Source organism: Xyrauchen texanus, chromosome 34 (assembly GCF_025860055.1).
Source record: "Xyrauchen texanus isolate HMW12.3.18 chromosome 34, RBS_HiC_50CHRs, whole genome shotgun sequence".
Lineage (NCBI taxonomy): Eukaryota > Metazoa > Chordata > Actinopteri > Cypriniformes > Catostomidae > Xyrauchen > Xyrauchen texanus.
Window position 1 is genome coordinate 4,401,457 of NC_068309.1, and position 22,792 is coordinate 4,424,248.

General features: G+C 35.7%; 1 protein-coding gene across 2 annotated transcripts; it reads left to right on the plus strand.

The window, feature by feature from the left end:
• The first annotated feature begins 310 nt into the window (after positions 1-310).
• miga2 (mitoguardin 2) lies at positions 311-21,819 on the plus strand. Of its 2 annotated transcripts, XM_052104607.1 has the most exons (16): positions 311-363; positions 1,515-1,811; positions 3,562-3,769; positions 7,130-7,245; positions 7,355-7,475; positions 7,727-7,851; positions 9,220-9,337; positions 9,427-9,533; positions 9,617-9,729; positions 11,569-11,641; positions 11,727-11,813; positions 11,915-12,013; positions 12,193-12,327; positions 13,043-13,096; positions 15,068-15,184; positions 15,736-21,819. In XM_052104607.1, exons 2-16 carry the CDS (start codon positions 1,716-1,718, stop codon positions 15,958-15,960), a joined length of 1,794 nt encoding a protein of 597 aa, XP_051960567.1. In that variant the 5' UTR covers positions 311-363; positions 1,515-1,715; the 3' UTR covers positions 15,961-21,819. The 2 variants fall into 2 exon arrangements, with proteins under 2 accessions (XP_051960567.1, XP_051960568.1); XM_052104608.1 differs by lacking the exon at positions 311-363 and having other exon boundaries at positions 1,514-1,811.
• Positions 21,820-22,792: the final 973 nt, after the last annotated feature.

Consider the following 22,792-nt stretch of genomic DNA (forward strand, 5'->3'; position numbering starts at 1 on the left):
ATGAATGTATTGCATTGTATAGTATTATATGGACAGTATAGGAATATTGTTGTAATATCTACACGTTTTCATAATTAAAATGTGTATAATTTAAATAATATCAGTTATTATTATTACAACAATAATGTCCTCAATGCAGATGCGTACAGCATTCAACACGAGAGGCAAGAGTCAAGTCGCGACTGTTGATGTCATTGGATAATCAACGCGTGGCGCCCCTCCCATTTCTCATCTCATTGGTTCATTTACAGCCATCTGATGCAGCTATAGGGTTTCGTCACTGTCGCTCAACCCCGCCCACCAGGAAATCACAGGTTAGAGTGAGCAACGCGGAATGGAAATGTCCTTCTAAACCGAGAGAAAGTGAGTGTGTGCTGTTTTTGAAATATTTCTCCTTTAATAGAGCGACTGCTTTTAAGTTCCCGATCTTATCTTCATTTTAAGCATGCATAAATGTGTATTTGAGAGGAAACTGTCTGAAACGAGGCTGTTGTGTGTGTTTAGCTAAGCTAATGTTCTGCTTGGTGTCTAAGGACATGGACATACAGAGACGGATTAGTATAAATACAAATAATAAACAGGTTGTGCTCAACAGTTATGTTTATAACAGGACTTGTGATAGTCATGTTTGGTGCAGTTACAGCGTTGGTGGTCATATACATTTATAATAGAAAATTCTCATTATGGAGCTTTATATTTTTGACAGAATATACTCCTGATGAACCACAGATATTTTCCACTATATTAGCAGTTTAATTCGAATGATAGCTTATTTGATCTAGCTGTCAAATTATAGCATGACATGTGAAGGTGTGTGTGTGTGTGTGTGTGTGTGTGTGTGTGTGTGTGTGTGTGTGTGTGTGTGTGTGTGTGTGTGTGTGTTTTGGCTGGATTTTATTGTTTGACTTGCTTTTAGATGCTTCTGTAATTTAGTGCATGTAGTGATCTATTTTGAAGCAATTTTGACCATTTGACAATCTGTTTTGCATCACCTCAGATCGTTTTGAAAGCAACATTTATGTTCAGGTCAAAGGTCACATTCATAAATATTTGACAAAGAAAAGACCATGAAGATCGAAATGATTTTTGTTACATTATTTTCATTTAAAATGGAAATAATTTCCCTCTAAACTCTCATTATTGTAATGTTTCTCATTATTGGATGTTTTACTTTTGATTCTCAATGGCGATTCTCATTAATGTAATCCAGTTTTAAAAATAGCCTTGAAATGCAAAATCTTATAATACGCTCCATTTCCTATTTCTGTCTTTTGATTTTGAGATTAAAATGAGCCAGATGTATTCTTGACAAGTTTTGTGAGATTTACTCAAATTGAAAGCTATTTATAAATCAAATCAAGCTTTTTTTTGGCTGTAAATATGAGTGAGTGAGTCTACATATAATTGTTTTATGCCATTGTTGCCATTCTTTTATATGTGGTGGAACATGGAATATTTCAGTCTGTTTGTGTATGCAAAACTTCTAATTTATGGACTTTGTTCTGGACTCTAAGGCAACAATAATGAAGTATGCAGTGACGCAGCAACATGGAATGCAAAGCTCTGTATCTGGATGAATGCTGCTGATCTGCAGTCAGTGTCAAGACCAGACTAGAGGGCAGAACTGAATTCCTGCCCGTCTTTTGCTGTTCCCGGATCAGTTTGGGGGGATTTGGATGTGAAGGTGTCTGTAGGTGGGAGGGGCTGGAGCTGAGATGTCATTCAGTAGAGCTGAGAGCATGTCCATCATGCAGGCCTTAGCCATGACCGTAGCTGAGATACCTGTCTTCCTCTATTCCACCTTTGGACAGGTGAGCACACCTGCACATGCCTCTACAAGTGTACATTCTTATTGCATGTACATGCACAGTGTAATACAACTGTACTTACACTTAAAGGTGCAGAAAGTAATTTTGTTTGTTTGTTTACCTGGGCAATACAACAGAGGCCTTAGACTTTTACTGACACCTATCGGTCTGTCTCACATGATCCTGATTTCAAGTAGAACCATAAAATGAAGATTGTGTTTAAATTAACCAATATTTATCTTCTCACTTTCTATTTTACACAAATCTTCAGAATATTTTATCTTCTGTGTAGGAAAGTGCTGTAAGAATATTTTCACCTTTGAGTTTTGCTCTGAAAATGAATTGCAATCTTATTAAATAAAATAGATTTAATTTAGAAATCGCACTATGCCGAAACATTTTTAAGTATAAATTAGTAAGTATAAATATAACTAAACTATGGAGGGCCAAATTGCTCAAAAGTTTATAATTAAATACATATTTAGCCTAAATGAACCGTTAAACACATAATGAAGCCATTTAAATAAATATCAAATCATTAAATTCATAATTTAATCACTTAATAAATCAATAAATGTCCCTTGTATTTCATTTTAGCACTAGTTTTGCATATTTTATATGCTATTTTCATTTTAACATTATCGTTGCAGTGTTTTGAGCTTTGTGTCTGTTTATTTTCCAGTTTACATATTGATTTATTTAGTTATTTAATTATGAATTTAATGATTCTATATATTTTTTTAAATAATTAATTATTTAAAAATGCATTTAATGATTTAATCTTTAGTAGTTTGGCCCTCCATAATAATCAACCCAAAGATAAATATAAAATTAAAAATTATGCAAAATATTACTGAAATTAAATACAAGGGATATTTATTGATTTATTTAGTGATTTAATTATTTTTATAGTTTTTTTTTCCCTATTCATTAATTATTTAAAAAAATATATTTAATTATTTATTTTTAGTAATTTTGCTCTCCATAATAATCAACCCAAAGATAAAATAAAAAATTATGCAAAATATTACTGAAATTATATACAAGGGACATTTATTGATTTATTTAGTGATTTAATTATTTTTATAGTTTTTATTTCTATTCATTAATTATAAAAAAAAAAATATTTAATTATTTATTTTTAGTAATTTTGCTCTCCATAATTATCAACCCAAAGATAATGATAAAATAAAATATCACACAAAATAGTTCTGAAATTAAATACAAGGTGAATTATTTTATAGTTTTTTTTTTTTAAAACAATTCAATTATGTATTATATTATTTATTTCAATATTTATTTAATGATTTAATCTTTAGTAGTTTGGCCCTCCATAATAATCAACCCAAAGATAAAATACAATTTTATGAAAAAATACTGAAATAAATACAAGGGACATTTATTGATTTATTTAGTGATTTAATAATTCATGATTTGTAGTTTTCTTTAATTATTGCATTATGTATTTAATGATTTATTTCAATATTTCTTTTATGATTTAATTTTGAGCGATTTGGCCCTCCGAATTAAACAGCATTATTATATCATCATTAATCTGATTTGTAACACAAATGAAGGTTATTCCATATTGTTGACTAGGACGTTTTTAAATCTTTTGTTTTTGCGAATGAACAGAGATTGAAAACGGCAAAACAATAACTGATACCTCACTGTTCACAAGATCTTTCCCATCATCCGCACTGACATCGCTCATTCTCCATTGCACCTTTGGTCTGTCCTGTCTCTCTCTCAGTCTATATTCTCTCAGCTGAAGATGAGTCCCAGTCTGAAAAAGGTGTTGTTCGCCACGGCGCTGGGCAGCGTTGCTCTGGCGCTGACCGCACATCAGTTAAAGAGGCGGGGCAGGAAGAGGAAACAGGTGGTCGGTAAAGAAACGCAGAACCCTGTAGGAATTCCAGAACAACTGCTTAGAACCAGCAGACCAACTTCACTTAAGAGAGGTGAGAAAAGCAATTCAAGCTGCTTCATTTCCTTGACGTATTAAAAAGAAGTCCTCTCCAGAACACAGCCCAGGATATTCATACATTTAGCTTCTAAAGGAGCCATATTACACTTTTACGGTACATATGAACAATATTGTAGCGTTTTCTTCGTTTTTGCACCCTCTTTCTGTCCCTCAGAATTAAACCGGCTGTTTTTGATACCGCATGCTGCATCAACTGCACGTTCCGTGTAATGTGTGTCCAAAAACGAGATCCACGTGATCCATTTGTCATTGAATAATGTGTCTTTTAATACCCTTTCTGTTCTCTGCAGTCAGTTGTTGATCAAAAACAACAAACACAGATGCACAACAGAAGCCATGCTCTCGTGTTAATAAACGCTCAACTGAAACACTGAACTTGCTGACTATTTTAGCCAAATTATGCACATAACATAAACATGTAACATTATAAATACATGATATATTATATATGCGATTTCAAGACATCATACTTATTGATGGAATACAGAGATGTGCAAATTTTTGTGATCAAAATGATGAAAAATGATTAGTGAGTGATATTTATACGTGTAAATGGTCATCACATGACTCGCGTCAGCGCTGCAGAACACATTGAAGTCTATGAAGTGAGTGATATTTATACGTGTAAATGGTCATCACATGACTCACGTCAGCGCTGCAGAACACATTGAAGTCTATGAACTGAGTGATATTTATACGTGTAAAGGGTCATCACATGACTCACGTCAGCGCTGCAGAACACATTAAAGTCTATGAAGCGAGTGATGTTTATACGTGTAAAGGGTCATCACATGACTCACGTCAGCGCTGCAGAACACATTAAAGTCTATGAAGCGAGTGATGTTTATACGTGTAAAGGGTCATCACATGACTCACGTCAGCGCTGCAGAACACATTAAAGTCTATGAAGCGAGTGATGTTTATACGTGTAAAGGGTCATCACATGACTCACGTCAGCGCTGCAGAACACATTAAAGTCTATGAAGCGAGTGATGTTTATACGTGTAAAGGGTCATCACATGAGTCACGTCAGCGCTGCAGAATACATTGAAGTCTATAAAGCGAGTGATGTTTATACGTGTAAATGGTCATCACATGACTCGCGTCAGCACTGCAGAACACATTGAAGTCTATGAAGTGAGTGATGTTTATACGTGTAAATGGTCATCACATGACTCGCGTCAGCACTGCAGAACACATTGAAGTCTATGAAGTGAGTGATGTTTATACGTGTAAATGGTCATCACATGACTCGTGTCAGCACTGCAGAACACATTGAAGTCTATGAAGTGAGTGATGTTTATACATGTAAAGGGTCATCACATGACTCGTGTCAGCACTGCAGAACACATTGAAGTCTATGAAGTGAGTGATGTTTATACGTGTAAATGGTCATCACATGACTCGTGTCAGCACTGCAGAACACATTGAAGTCTATGAAGTGAGTGATGTTTATACATGTAAAGGGTCATCACATGACTCGTGTCAGCACTGCAGAACACATTGAAGTCTATGAAGTGAGTGATGTTTATACGTGTAAATGGTCATCACATGACTCGCGTCAGCGCTGCAGAACACATTGAAGTCTATGAAGTGAGTGATGTTTATACGTGTAAATGGTCATCACATGACTCGCGTCAGCACTGCAGAACACATTGAAGTCTATGAAGTGAGTGATGTTTATACGTGTAAATGGTCATCACATGACTCGCGTCAGCGCTGCAGAACACATTAAAGTCTATGAAGCGAGTGATGTTTATACGTGTAAAGGGTCATCACATGACTCGCGTCAGCGCTGCAGAACACATTGAAGTCTATGAAGTGAGTGATATTTATACGTGTAAAGGGTCATCACATGACTCGTGTCAGCGCTGCAGAACACATTGAAGTCTATGAAGTGAGTGATATTTATACGTGTAAAGGGTCATCACATGACTCGTGTCAGCGCTGCAGAATACATTGAAGTCTATGAAGTGACGTCACACCAAAGTGTTTTTCACACACACGTTTCTGCTTCACCAATAATGTCTGAGAGTAATAAGCAACAATAAATATTTAAAAACTTCCCAAATTTGTGAAGAGGCTTTGAATGTCTCATTATTTCTTTTAATTAAATATTACCTTATCGTTTACGAATATCAGAGCCCCCAGTTATTGAACTCATTTAAATTCACTAGGAAAACTCTTCGACATAAACGAGTCATTTTATCACTTTCTGCCATCAAAGCAACAGCAAGCTTTTTTTCTCTCTTCCAAATACATGTTTTCAATGTTTATTGTGAAAACATCCCGACTCATAAAATCACCCCTCTGTGACGCTTTCTGCAACACTTGTCCTGTGGAGGGCGATGCGGCGCTTGGCGGCTCGACTCAACTCATGTGAAATGTGCTTTACAATGAGGAAAGAACATTAATGAAACTCAAAATGATTATTATTTGTCTATTAATGTGGTCTTTTCTGATAAAAGTCATGCTCAGCAGTTTAAATGGGCTACTGTAGGAAAATGATCCTGTTGATCTTCTGTGTTTATAATTCTTATATTGAAGTCTGTAGATTTGACATGCAAGTTTTAATAAAGGAGAAGAACGTTATTGAAACTCACTATTATTATTGTATTTGTGGATGAAGAATAATGCTCAGACTGAAGAAAGACTCTAGATCTGCTTAAACACTATAAAGTCTTTTGGTAGATTTCGGTCATGAACGACTCAAAATGATTCACTTGGTCAAAATGATTCACTTGGTCAAAACGATTCACTGGCTCAAAACGATTCTCTGGCTCAAAACGATTCTCTGGCTCAAAACGATTCTCTGGCTGAAATGATTCTCTGGCTCAAAACGATTCTCTGGCTCAAAACGATTCTCTGGCTCACTCACAGCACATCAGATGCTCATTTGTCATCACCTAGTGGCATCTCCAGAAGGGATCACTGAACTAATCAGTAATAAAATTGAACACATTTGTGAAACAGAAGTCTTTAGTAGACCAGTGATTGTCTTTTTCGCCCCTCATGATTTTGCATCCCTGTAATTTGTTGTGGCATTGCAAGCACAAATCTACAAATGAGAAAAGAAGCAAATGTGTTGTTTTTTCATGAGCCATTTAGCGCTCTTGCCACCCGTGACCTCACACAGCGTAGCCGACCTATGTGCCAAAAAGTAAACACGCTACAAAGATGGACAGAAAACATGGACAAGTTATTGAAAAGGACGAATATTGACGATGGTTTGCCTATGTGGGATAGTGGTGTCCCGTATAATTCTTTAGTCGTACAAAGTGTGCCGTGGCAGAAAAATGGTTGGGAAACACTTATTAAAGTTTGTTTGTTTCAGGTCCCGTTCCGGGGCGGCAGATGACGAGTCCCAGCGCTCGCAGTAATGACACGTTGAGTGGCGTTTCGTCTCTCGCGCCCAGCAAACACTCCAGCTCTTCACACAGTATCGCCTCTGTATGAAAATCGCACGCTTAAACATTCTGTCGTACTATTTAGGATTTATTTGTCACCAAACGGCTGTTAAACGGCAAACTAACATCAATTTGTATTGACTGTGTCTTAGATGCGAGTCCCTTCCTCTCCAAACCAATCAGTGAACACTGGGATGCCGTGGGAGGCGGAGCCAGTAGCCGAAGAGCCAGGCGTTATGGAGGATGCTAATGCAGAGAACCTCTATATCATGGGTATTGTAGTTTATATAATGTATAAGTGTATAAAAATAAGCTGAAGAAAAGATTGGGTTTGTTGTCATATGACAACAATGTGACATTTTACTGTTTGAAATGTTTATTATTGCGTAGTGCTTCACATACTATTTTATTTTAATAGTAGGTAGTATACAGTACTAGTGGTACACTAATGTTGCCACTAGATTAGTACACTAACACTGAGTTATTTGCAGCTGATTGTATGTTTTTGTCTTCTGCTTCTGCAGGTATGGAGCTGTTTGAGGAAGCGCTTCATAAGTGGGAACAGGCTTTAAACATCAGACACAGATCTTACTCCGGTGCCTCTAACAGTCTTGTCCCACAAGGGTCGGAACTTGTGGAGCGTCATTCGGTAAATATCACTTACTTAATAATAACAATCTGCTGTGCTCTTTATAAATGCTGATGTCATGTACAATTGAATTTGAAATAAAAAAGCAAATACAATTTTGTTAATCTTATTCATAAATATGAATTTATTCATCTTATTGATTTTACTAATTTACATAAATGTAAATTAATTATATATTACGTAATTATTAATTTACCTAATTTAATTTTTTAACTATAATTGTTGTAGCCTTAACTGTTACATTTAAATTAAAATTAAAATGCAAATAAAATAGTTAAACTTATTAATAAATATTAACTTATTAATCTCATTGAGTCCTTTTAAATCTTATTAATACATGTTAAATTATTAATCTTATTTATTTAATTAATGTACTGAAATGTAATTATTTTATATAGTAGTAAATATGAATTTACTAAATTTGATTTCTTCAACTGTGATTGTTACAGCCGAACTGTTTTATTTAATTTAATTCAATTTAAAATACAAATGCAAATAAACTGTTGTTAATATTAATAAATGTGTATTTATTAATTTAATTTAAAATACAAATGCAAATAAACTTGTTAATATTAATAAATGTGTATTTATTAATTTAATTTAAAATACAAATGCAAATAAACTGTTGTTAATATTAATAAATATGTATTTATTAATTTAATTTAAAATACAAATGCAAATAAACTTGTATTTGTTATATATTTATTAAATATGTATGTTATTTATTAATTTAATTTAAAAATACAAAGCAATAGCTAAATAAACTGTATTTGTTAATTTTTTAATAAATATGTATTTATTAATTTAATTTAAAATACAAATGCAAATAAACTGTTGTTAATATTAATAAATGTGTATTAATTTAATTTAAAATAATTAAAATGTAAAAATTTTTTTTAATCTTATTAATACATGTTAATTTATTAATCTTATTTATGTAACATATTTCCTTAAATTTTAAATATTTATAATATTTTATATTTTATATTTGCATAATTAGTTTTCTTCAACTGATTTTTACAGCCTGAATAATTTAATTTAATTTAAAATAATAATGTAAATATAATTTTGTTGTCTTATTAATACATGTTAAATTAGTAATTTTATTTAATTAATGTACTGAAATGTAAATATTTTTATATTAAGTAAATATGAATGTACTTAATTGAATTTCTGAAACTGTCATTGTTACAGCATGAACTGATTCATTTAACTTTAATAAAATACAAATAATTCATAATTAATTCATAATTAAATACAACATAATTCATAATAAAAAATAACATTTAAATCAAAAGCTTATTAATTTGATTAACATTATTAATTTATTTAATTCAGTTTATTTTACTTCTATTTTTCTCATTGCAGCCTGAACTGCAGAATCATCAGTTTGCAGAGAAGCTGGAAACTCTTCTGCACCGAGCGTATCATCTGCAGGAAGACTTCGGCAGCACCATACCACCTGACAGTCTGCTCGCTGAACTGGGTAACACAAACACACAATCACAGGTTTATTCTATATGTGTGATTGTTTATAGCATTTCCGAGTGTGTGTTTGTGTGTGTGTGCATGCAGAGAGTGAAGGGACGTTGTTTCTGCCCACACTGGGAAGCTCTCATCCAATCCAAGACGATGATGCAACGACAGTCATGTCAGACGACTCGTTCTTCTCTGCAGCTGAGGTCAGGACACACTCATGTATTTTCATGTGTGGTCACTTGAGACTCAATGTTGATAAATGTCACTTTTCTCTTTGTGTCTGCAGTTGTTTGAGACGTTTTCTGTAGATGACACGTTTCATCAGCTGAAGCCTGCAGCTATGTATGAAGAGGCTCTGAGTTTAGTTCGAGATGGAGGCGTGACCTGCAGATCCGTGAGGTAGTGCATACTATGCTCTTCATTCAATACGCTAAGCCCTGGCCACTAGACACTCAACCCTACACCCTACAGTTGCCTTAGGCTTGCTCACTGGGGGCATAAAGAAAATAATTTTATACTTGTATAATGTTATTAGTATAAACCCTACACACTGTATACTACTAACACCCTGAACCCAACACACAGCATAATAACATTCGATAAACTGTTTACTGACACACCAAATACCACACAATGCATACTAACACACTAAATCTATACACCATATACTGACAACCTAAATACCACACACTGTATACTGACACTCTAAATACCACACACTGTATACTGACACTCTAAATACCACACACTGTATACTGACAATCTAAATACAACACACTGTATACTGACACTCTAAATACTATATACTGACAATCTAAATACCACACACTGTATACTGACACTCTAAATACTATATACTGACACCCTAAATACCGCACACTGTATACTGACACCCTAAATACCGCACACTGTATACTGACACCCTAAATACCGCACACTGTATACTGACACTCTAAATACCACACAATGTATACTGACACCCTAAATACCACACACTGTATACTGACACCCTAAATACTGTGCACTGTATACTGACACTCTAAATACCACACACTGTATACTGACACCCTAAATACCACACACTGTATACTGACACCCTAAATACTGCACACTGTATACTGACACCCTAAATACTGTATACTGACAATCTAAATACCACACACTGTATACTGACAATCTAAATACCACACACTGTATACTGACACCCTAAATACTGCACACTGTATACTGACACCCTAAATACTGTATACTGACAATCTAAATACCACACAATGTATACTGACAATCTAAATACCACACACTGTATACTGACACCCTAAATACCACACACTGTATACTGACACCCTAAATACCACACACTGTATACTGACACCCTAAATACCGCACACTGTATACTGACACCCTAAATACAGCACACTGTATACTGACACTCTAAATACCACACACTGTATACTGACAGCCTAAATACCACACACTGTATACTGACACCCTAAATACCGCACACTGTATACTGACACCCTAAATACCGCACACTGTATACTGACACTCTAAATACCACACACTGTATACTGACAGCCTAAATACCACACACTGTATACTGACACCCTAAATACCACACACTGTATACTGACACCCTAAATACTGTATACTGACAATCTAAATACCACACACTGTATACTGACACCCTAAATACTGTATACTGACAATCTAAATACCGCACACTGTATACTGACACCCTAAATACCGCACACTGTATACTGACACCCTAAATACCGCACACTGTATACTGACACCCTAAATACAGCACACTGTATACTGACACTCTAAATACCACACACTGTATACTGACAGCCTAAATACCACACACTGTATACTGACACCCTAAATACCGCACACTGTATACTGACACCCTAAATACCGCACACTGTATACTGACACCCTAAATACCGCACACTGTATACTGACACCCTAAATACTACACACAGACATAAATGATACCCTACACACTGCATACTAACACCCCAAATTTACATATTGTATTCTGAAACGTAACTTCACTACTTTAGCTCTGAGTCTAGTATGAGATGGGACCATGTGTTCCACACCACAGTGATTATTTAACACATTCTCCTGTGGGATTTGAGGATTTCCGCTGTAGCTCAGGCAACAACACTAGATGGGAACACATTTGATTTTAATTTCGTAACATACTCCAGTGACTTTATTTTTCCTCTTCAGGACAGAGCTCTTGGAGTGTTACAGCGATCAGGACTTCCTGGCCAAACTACACTGTGTTCGACAGGCCTTCCAGGTCAGCTCACTCTCACACATCATTGCACACAGATATACACATGGGAACAGGGCTGTTGCTGAGCTGTGTTTGTGTGTTTTTATAGGTGCTGTTGTTGGATGAGACACACAGAATGTTCTTCATGGAAACTGGGAAACAGATGATCTCTGGACTCATGGCCAAAGCTAACAAGGTGAAAACAAGACATTTTTAGAATGATGTGCAACATCATGATGTGAAACATGAGTCGTGCACAACATTTATTAAGTCAATTTTGATTTCATGTGTGTTTAGGGTCCGAAGGGATTTCTGGAGAGTTATGAAGACATGTTGCGGTACACCCAGAGAGAAGAGACGTGGCCAGTCACCAAGATGGAACTGGAGGGGAGAGGGGTGTGTCTTAACTGTCCATCTGTCTGTCAGTCACTTCACCCCAAAAATAAAAAATTATCTGATATTAGTCACTCACCCTCATGTTGTTACAAACCCATATGACTTTCTATTCTCCATGGAATTCTTTCATTTCATAGTTTTAATGTTTCAGTGTTTTAATTGAAGTTGTTCTGTTCTAGGTGGTCTCTATGAACTTCTTTGACATTGTGCTGGACTTCATCCTGATGGATGCGTTTGAAGACCTTGAAAGTCCTCCGTCCTCTGTGGTCGCCGTTCTGAGGAACCGATGGCTCTCCGACAGCTTTAAAGAGACGGTACACCAACACTAGAGCTCCGTTCCCTTTATAACCAAAAAGAGTTTTATTGATGATGTCATAATAGAAGCCACAGATAACTTTTCTTTGCTAGTTCTTTAGACTACAAACTATGTGCTGGTGTTTAAATAACACAGAATCCAGTTCACTGACCAGAATGTAAATGGTAAATGGTCTGCACTTATATAGCGCCTTTTTTAACCTTCCAGGTTACCAAAGCGTTTTACACTGTGTCCCACTCTCTCTCACACACACACACACACACACACACACACACACACACACACACACACACACACACACACACACACTACACCAATGATGGCAGAGTTGCTATGCAAGGCGCTAGCCTGCCATTGGGAGCAACTTGGGGTTCAGTGTCTTGCCCAAGGACACTTCGGCATGTGGAGTCGTGTGGGCTGGGAATCAAACCACCAACCCTGCGATTAGCGGCCGACTCCGCTCTACCACCTGAGCCACAGCCACCCACAGAACATCAGAAGAACTTATAATGACAGATCAATAACTTTTTTTTTTAATTTCCAAAGAACTGTATAGCAACTGAAGAACCCTATAGAGTCAAGAATGGTCCTTGAAAAGAAGAGAGTTCTTAGCTGAAGCTAATTACAGAACCTTTATTTCTTTTAACAATAATAAAGCTTAACTATACATGTTTTCTGAGCTCTTTTATGTGTTCTGTCTCTCTCTTTCTCAGGCATTGGCTACAGCCTGTTGGTCTGTACTGAAAGCCAAGAGGAGACTACTAATGGTGAGTGTGAACAACAAAACATGGAATTATATTTACAATTTGAACATGCACAGAAATGCAAAATTATCACCAATCAGAACATGCGTTCATGGGCGTTTCTTCAACTTTGGGCATTTTTATCCCTGGGAGTTTCTAGACCGTAAAATCCAGTTAAAGCGTTCTCACACTGTCAATAGTCTATTTAATTTGTCTACTAATAATATCCGACAGTGTATGTACATGCACAGCCCTCTACACAGAGAGTAAATCCCTCGCATATGCCATTAAATTTCGCGCTATGCAACTAATGTCTGTTATTAGCCACTGGCGAGTAAATATTCAGATTTCACTCACCAGTTATTGAGATTGTTGTGGCGAAGAACAACGAAGAGGCATCGAAATCCTTTCAGTGCATGCTGGTTCATAAAGGAAATTGACCTTAGTTGGCTGCAGTGACTCCTGAGGTGTCATGATCACTGTTGTCACCATTGCTTTAGTTGAGCTGTGATATGGCATAGTTACATTTACATTGCATTTAACCATGGATTGCTTTCATGACATTCTCCGTTTTACAGATCCGTGTAACACACCCGTTGAATGTCTTTTGGAAGGTAAAAAAGCATCGCAAAACTCGAGAGCATATAGATTTGAATTCGAGAACTTGAACAATAAATATTTGTGCTTGCAAGCCAATACACATTATGTGAGTCAAGTTTGCTTTGACTCCTTGTTCCATGTAATGTGTGTCCATAGAACAGATCCAATCACTCTTCATTTGGTCTCTTTTAATATCCTTTCTGTTGCTTACAGTCAGTTGTTAGACAAAAAGTCTAATGAAACATTCATTCTAGTCATACATTACATGGATGACTTAAAAACAACTTATTTCTCATTAACGTGCGCTGCGCTCATTTAACCGTAAACACTTGCTCACGGAGCAGCAGGTTCTCTTAAAGAGACAGTACCATTTTAAACATCGAAATACTTGTGAATCAGGGGGAAAAACATGTAACGAAATGTAGTGTGTAATAAATGTGTAAATATATAAATATTTTAAGAGGAAGTCATACATTATGAAATATTTTAATTAAAAATATATAAAATTCTTGCAGTTCTTGTGCAGGGGTTTGGTAAAAACCTGTGCAAATCCCCATAAACCTGTTTTTTTTTACATAGTACATGTGATATAGTAGCATTTAAATGTTATATATGGAATAAAATTTATATTATTAGGTTCAAACCTTATTTTGTGTTAAAAATGTTTGAAATTGCAAAACATTCTTAGACATGCAATTTCATGGGGCCTGGGGACCTCAGCAGGTATTGACGCTGACTGTCACCCCTGGAGTTGCGAGTTTGAATCCAGGGTGTGCTGAGTGACTCCAACCAGGTCTCCTTAGCAACCAAATTGGCCCGGTTGCTAGGCAGGATAGAGTCACATGGGGTAACCTCCTCGTGGTCGTGATTAGTGGTTCTCACTCTCAATGGGGGGTGTGGTGAGTTGTGTGTGGATCGTGGAGAGTAGCATGAACCTCCACATGCTGTGAGTCTCCGTGGTGTCATGCACAACGAGTCACGTGATAAGATGCGCGGATTGACTGTCTCAGAAGTGGAGGCAACCGAGACTTGTCCTCCATCACCCAGATTGAGATGAGTAACCGCGCCACCACGAGGACCTACTAAGTAGAGGAGAGAAAAAGGGATAACAATTTTTAAAAATAAATAAATATTGAAATTGAAATGTTTAGATTATCATATTTTAGACATGCAATAAATAGTATTTTTATAATGGATTTTTATAGTTTATTATTAAAAGTCTGGGTCTGGCACAAGGCTAAAATAGTCAAATCTACACAAGTCAATTTACCAAAAATAAATGAAGAAGGCCTGGTAAAAAGTTTCCAAGTCCGTTTTAATGCGTCCTCCTTATAACAGAAAGAAAAAAGTGAATTTGCTTTGGACATGAAAGTGCTCTTTGTGTTGTTTGCTCAGGTTCCAGATGGTTTTATCGCTCATTTTTATGCCATCTCTGAGCATGTAAGTCCAGTTTTGGCTTTCGGGTTTCTGGGCTCCAGACAGCACCTGAGTGAGGTGTGCACCATATTCAAGGTAAGACTGCACATATGTAAACTGTCTAGATTGAATAGCATTAATTTGTTGTCGTTTCACTTCTCCTTTATGCGGGAGACGGCGATCGCAGTAATCTAGTTCAGCCCATAAACTCATGCTAATCTTATCTCTGACACACTGATGTCTGCCATAAGATCATAAACACAGAAAACCCTGAAAACTAAAAGGGAAAATCCTTTATCTCAATAACTTCTATTTAAATTTTGTTAATGTTATAAAGAGTTGAAGTGTGGAATTGCAAAAAATAAGCAGTCTTTTCAAACATGTTTCCCAAACATTTACCTCATTTGACATTGGTTGGATTTACAGATTGTCCCGTCCCAAACTCACACAATAGGTTGAGCCAATGTTGCTGTGTCAAGTTGGTTGGGATGCTCAAACAAACAGAGCAATGTTTTGAAAGCCACCATGTTTAGACTTTTAAGTTGAATCGACCTATAAACGACTTTCTAATAAACTTTTGAACATTGAATGTATTAATTTCAGTGCTTATGTGTTTAACTCCTTTCTGTCTCCTTTGGTCTCCATAGCAACAAATTGTGCAGTATCTAAAGGACATGTTCAACCACGATAAGGTGCGTTTCACCTCTGTCCCGTTTCTGGCCGAAGACATCCTCAGTTTGTCCCACAGACGAGCAGACATTCTGGTGGGTTACCTGGGCATTGACAGTCTACCCGAGACCAATGGAGCTTTACCCAAGAGCCCGTGCCAAGCCAACAGCGGGCATCCAGAACTGGGTGAATGGCACAAATGAGGTTTCGGAAACACTTAAAGTTCTAGAGTGCTTGTACTTGGACCATGTCCACACTAATCCATTTTCTTAGAAAACACACTGATTGTGCAACGTTTAGGTCTCTCATCCTCACTGGAATGGCATGTTTCGCTATTGAAAACTGAGACTTTTGGAAACTCTCCCATAACTGCATACTTGGGGAAAACGATGACATTTTGGAAGGTTTCAAACTTAAATGGATTAGTGTGGGCGTGGCTTTAAAGGAAAACTCCAGGTTCAATGCAAGTTAAGCTCAATCGACAGCATTTGTGGCATAATGTTGATTACCACAAAAATTCATTTTGATTAGTCAAAAAAGACGCAAAAATCTGGGTTCCAGCGAGTTGCTTACAATGGAAGTGAATGGGGGCCAATCCATAAACGTTAAAATTCTCACGGTTTCAAAAGTACAGCCACAAGACGCAAACCATATGTGTGGAAACACGACTTTAGTGCGACTTTGTTGCCATGATGATGTAATGTCAACAAACCCTAAAACGACTGTAAAAGTGATGATTAAACAACTTTTCAGCTCCAATAATACATGCATACATTTTAACAGAAGAATGAATGTAAGTGCGTTTATAAAATTACATGCTTCACATTTCTGCCCAAACATTGCCCACATTCACTTCCATTGTAAGTGCCTCACTGGAACCTCCATTTTTGCTGTTTTTAAAGAAAAAGATGGATGAGTCTAAATAATGGTAATCAACATTATGGCACAAATGCTGTCATTTGAGCTTAACTTGTATTGAACCCGGAATATTCCTTAAATTGTAGTTCTCACCTCAGACCAATCAAAGTGTCTATGAAGACTTTGTAGTGTTTTTTGTTTGCCAACGAATTCCTAGCGCTGCTATTTAGATTACGTTTTAAAACCGGGCACGCATCCAGAATGACGGCCAGTTTGTACGGCTCCAAAACCACTGATGCTTTGGGGACTGACCCTGTCTGGGACCGTTACACAAACCCGTCTTGACTTGATGGTACAACGTGGCACGAACAACAAACTTTTAGCCAAACTTGCAGCCTCATTTTGAGTTGCAGATCTTGAAATCTACCCAGAACACAACAACGGATGCCTCTTACGTGAGGACACGCTTTTGTGTATTTCACGGGTCGGTTTTTCAGATTATTGTGTGTGTCAACGTGTCATTAAGCAGTTATGCGTGTGTTAATGGCCAAATAAAGTCTTGCACTGAGTCATGAGTTGCACTGAACACAATATCTGGAGCGAGTGAATAGAGACGGATTTTGCTTTGCATGTATTAACTGTAAATTGGTCAACAGGGACAAGCTTTGCATTATAGGGTGAATCTTAAGGCGGAAGTATACTTTGTCCGTGTTGCTACGTGGAACGCGCACAATATGCGTGATGCAATTGACTTCATCAGAACAGTCCCAGGTTTTCTCAACACGCGGATGGTCCTCTAAAAGAGTATAATAAAGCAGTCTTAGTGTCTGTGAGAAATGTGACCTGGACACGTTTACGTGAGGTTCACCCAATAACTTGCACAGTACGTGTGAAGGCTTTGTAAGAGGCTGTATAAGAGAGAGAGACTAACACAGGAAGTGCATCATTATTACAAGGAAACCGAATGTTGTCATTGAGTTCAGTTGTGTGTGTTGAGAGCTTGTGCTTATTCTCACCCTCACAATATTTTATTATTATATACAAAATATAACACGGTCACAGTGTTTATCAGAACGGAGTCTTTAGTTATTTAATAAGTGGAAGAAACGTTGATTAAATCTGTAGGTGTGGATGATTTATATAATGTCTTCTTATTGTACATCATTCTTGCTTGCAAGTTGATTTGTACTCCTTTTCATCACACTTTGACTTTATTCAGGCCTGCTGGTGGACTATAGGACTAAAATAGCTGATTATCTACTGTTTGTAGGATGTATATGTGTATATATGGGTGATTCTCACATGTCAAGAAAAATGTCCTGGTCCCATTTTACTGCTAAATCAAAAGAAACGACAGAGATTTTGCATATAGAAAATTAAGCCTATTTTGACATTATTTTTAGGGTTGTCCCAGTACCAGTGATTTGAGTCATGTGGTGACTGGAATGGGAAGCTCGTCAAAACAACACAAAAAGCTTCAAAATAAAAGCTCCGCCAAAATAAAAGCTCAATTTTAAGGCAAAAATGTTGGACAAAAATAGATCACTTCTGTATAGTTATGCAATATTCACTGTAATACTACTACTGCTATTCATAATAATACATCAATAGTTATTGTATTATATTCAAGCAATGTCTCACCTCTGTGTTGTGCAGCACTTTATTTGACAAAAATATCTCCATTAGATTGTGCTGTTAGGTTCTATATAAAACCACATCATTTTGAAAATGAATTGTTATACTGTCATTTGATAAAAGTTTTAAAGTATTTAAACACCATTTTGATGCTAAAGTGAACTGTTGATATGGAGTTGAGAAAAAAAAAACAGGCATCGGACTAGCTATCGGCGAGTACCAAAAAATAAAAAGTACCAGTACTTTTACTGTGCATTATGATATTCTCATTACCGCAACGTAAAAGAAAAGGGGGGAAAAGTGCATTATGATATTCTCATTACCGCAATGCAAAAGAAAAGGGGGGGAAAAGTGCATTATGATATTCTCATTACCGCAATGTAAAAGAAAAGGGGGAAGAAAGTGCATTATGATGTTCTCATTACCGCAATGTAAAAGAAAATGGGGAAGAAAGTGCATTATGATATTCTCATTACCGCAATGCAAAAGAAAAGGGGGAAAGTGCATTACGATATTCTCATTACCGCAATGCAAAAGAAAAGGGGGAAAAAGTGCATTATGATATTCTCATTACCGCAATACAAAAGGGGGAAAAAGTGCATTATGAGATTCTCATTACGGCAATGCAAAAGAAAAGGGGGAAGAAAGTGCATTATGATATTCTCATTACCGCAATGCAAAAGAAAAGGGGGAAGAAAGTGCATTATGATATTCTCATTACCGCAATGTAAAAGAAAAGGGGGAAAAGTGCATTATGATATTCTCATTACCGCAATGCAAAAGAAATGGGGAAAAGTGCATTATGATATTCTCATTACCGCAATGCAAAAGAAAAGGGGGAAAAAAGTGCATTATGATATTCTCATTACCGCAATGCAAAAGAAAAGGGGGAAGAAAGTGCATTATGATATTCTCATTACGGCAATGCAAAAGAAAAGGGGGAAGAAAGTGCATTATGATATTCTCATTACCGCAATGCAAAAGAAAAGGGGGAAGAAAGTGCATTATGATATTCTCATTACCGCAATGCAAAAGAAAAGGGGGAAGAAAGTGCATTATGATATTCTCATTACCGCAATGTAAAAGAAAAGGGGGAAAAGTGCATTATGATATTCTCATTACCGCAATGCAAAAGAAAAGGGGGAAAAGTGCATTATGATATTCTCATTACCGCAATGCAAAAGAAAAGGGGGAAAAAAGTGCATTATGATATTCTCATTACCGTAATGCAAAAGAAAAGGGGGAAGAAAGTGCATTATGATATTCTCATTACCGCAATGCAAAAGAAAAGGGGGGAAAAGTGCATTATGATATTCTCATTACCGCAATGCAAAAGAAAAGGGGGGGAAGTGCATTATGATATTCTCATTACCGCAATGCATAAAAAGGGAAAAAAGTGCGTTATGATATTCTCATTACCGTAATGCAACAAAAAAAGGGGGAAAATGTGCATTATGATATTCTCATTACAGCAATGTGAAAAAAAATTACATTTAACTTAAGTTGTAAAGTATTTATACATCATAGTTGTACTCTCTTGGTACTATATGCCTTAATTTTTAACTGATTATAATTTTAAAAAATCATTGTACAACAGCATATTTTTTATGCCGCGTTATGGTGATGAGAATTGGTGGTAAAATGTGCTTCAGTCTCCTGAAAATAATGCCACAATGCATAAAGTCTTGGCATTATTTTCTTAATGCAAAATATAATTTCAGGTGTTTTTTGGAACTGAATTGGAATTAAATATGAAATATGAGCAGGACGTTTTCTCGACAGGTTGTGTGAGAACTGGCCATATATACTGTATATGTATTATAATGTTTCAAGTACATATATTTCTTTACAGTAAATGACCAGCTAGCTTCATACACAGTATGACAACATAACATAAAACATTAGTATAATCACATTTAGAGTTTTCTGGAAATGCGATTAAAGGAAAGTTCCAGATTAATTACAATAAAAGCTCTATAGACAGCCTCTGTCACATGTTGTCGGTTACAAGAGAAAATCATTTTCGGCTCAACTCCACCAACTTTTCGACATTTACACACAATGGTAGTTGTACGTTGCCGCATAGACTTCCATTATAATTGTATTTCTGTTGTTGCATTTTTCTTTTGTTCGTTTTTACAAACCAATGGACGTGACAAAATTATTTTTCTCTGGTAATGGACAGTTTAACATAATTTAACCAGCAAGATACCTTTTAAATTTAAAGCAAACACCAATGCACAATTGCTGTCTTGCGAGTTAGCTTAAATAATGATAGTCAATCACATGATCATTTAAAATGTAACGACCTATCTGCGATAACAGCATTCAAGCAAAGCTCGTGCTAAAACTTTATCAGAAATTTGATCATTCTAAACTGAATGTGCATGAAATATACACATGTAAATATATCGGCCCTCAAAATAACTCGACCTTTGCCAAACCTGACCATGTTCCTTAATATTGTACTGGAGGCATTTGAGAAACTAGGAATTTGAATTGTTGCATTGTTTTTTTTTTGTGTGTTCTCCCCATATTGACCATTTCAAATCTTGAAGAGGTCACTCGTCTGTGTTGGCTGTCTTGCACTTTATTTGCCAAAACAAATACAAATAATAACACTAATGTTAAATTTCTCTATTTTTATTGAAAATATATTGCAACTTTCTTGTATTTAATGCATTTGTGTATTTTTACTACATTTAATTTCACGTGTTTCATAGAGAGATGAATCAATATGTACACAACTGAAAAGGTAGTTAAAATGTCATGGGGCAAAAGGTTTTACGATGGTTGGATTGTAATGTACATAAATAAATGAAAGAACTTTTAACTTTGAATGCAATTGGGCAAAGTGAAAGGCAGGGTGATGCATTTCACTTTACATCCAATAAACACACACAAACACTAGTAGTTATCTGCCCTCATTAAATTTAAATGTTTATGCAACCAAATGTATTCAAAATAAATTAGGAGCAAAGAATAATTCATAATAAGCTTGGCAATTACATCCGTATTCCACTGATTGTTATGAGTTATTGGTATTGTACAAGTTTGGATGCACTGTCTTGGGTATTCAATCATTATGTGTGTGTGTGTTTTTTTTTTTTGTTTTTTCTACAAAAACTGAATATAACTTTATTTTCTGTGTTCTAATGTGAAATTAAGGAACATGTGATATACATATGTGTGCCTGAATGTCTCAAATGAATATGTATACCTGAACCTACTAAATAGTGTAGCGAAGCAAGACCTACGGTGTATTTTGCTGCTTTATTACTGGTAACAAATGTACATTTCAAAGCCTGGTCAAAACAGCTTATTGGGACATTATCTCAAATGTTTAGCTAGAATCAGGTGTCTAACAATGGCCAAAGTGGATGAACCCGGGATGGCGGTACAGCAAGACTTTCTTTTTAAATCTTCTCTTGATGTGTGTATTTGTGTTCTTGAAATGTTTTGTTTATTCTATCATTTACAAATGACGGTTTCAATCATTGTATTGCTTTGTTTTCTCATCGAAAACTGTATTGTCGTTTTGCCTTCCCTTGCCAACATACAGTAAATGACCTTTCTTTTTATCTGACGTGTCATTATTCACATTCATATGTTATTTATGTATTAACCCCCTTAAACCAAGTCAAAATGACCTTTGACCCCAAGATGAAGTAATTCAAAATCATATCCATTTTGTTTGTTTTTTACTTTAAATTATTTTATGCTACTTTTATGTGCTTTTTGGAGCTTCCGAGTTTTTGGCACCCATTCACTTGCATTGTCTGGACCTTCAGAGCTGAGATATTCTTCTAAAAATCTTCATTTGTGTTCACAAGAAAGAAAGAAAGTCACACACATCTGGGATTTTTATTTTTGAGTGAACTGCCCCTTTAAATAACATTTTAATTGCAAGTGCAGTATTTAAATGTAATGGATTACTATTATTCATGCTATTATATCTATAATTGTGTTGATGATTAGCCCTATAATATATTGTTTAAACATTATACAACTTTGTTAATTTTCAGATTAAATGAAAATGAAAACAAAAAATATATAAATATGCAGATTTTCAGTGTGGTCACAGACATTGGAACCCACTGTTTTTGTGTTTGTATGCCATTAACTTCTGTATTTTTATATATTTAATCCATTATATATTATTTGCATATATTAACAATATTCTGTTGTTTTTTTTATAATATGCATCCATATTATTTTTTATCAAATATTATTTAATTATATTTATATATGTAAATCATATGTCCTCTGTTTTGATACTGACATATACAATTTTTATTACACGTGTAATTTTGCTTTTTAAAATCTTTTAAAGCAGTCGGTGATGAACCAGAGTACGTGCGTGGCGCTGGTTGCTTTCAAATAGTACACACAGTAACTGAAGAGAATCTGCCCATTCACTTCATTTTTCTTCTTTCTTTTGAATAAATCCAATTGTCATATGTTTAGGCAAACGTCCTCTGATTGGTCAAATTTCCCAACCACACGCCTCTGAATGGCCAAATTTCCCAACCTCACGCCTCT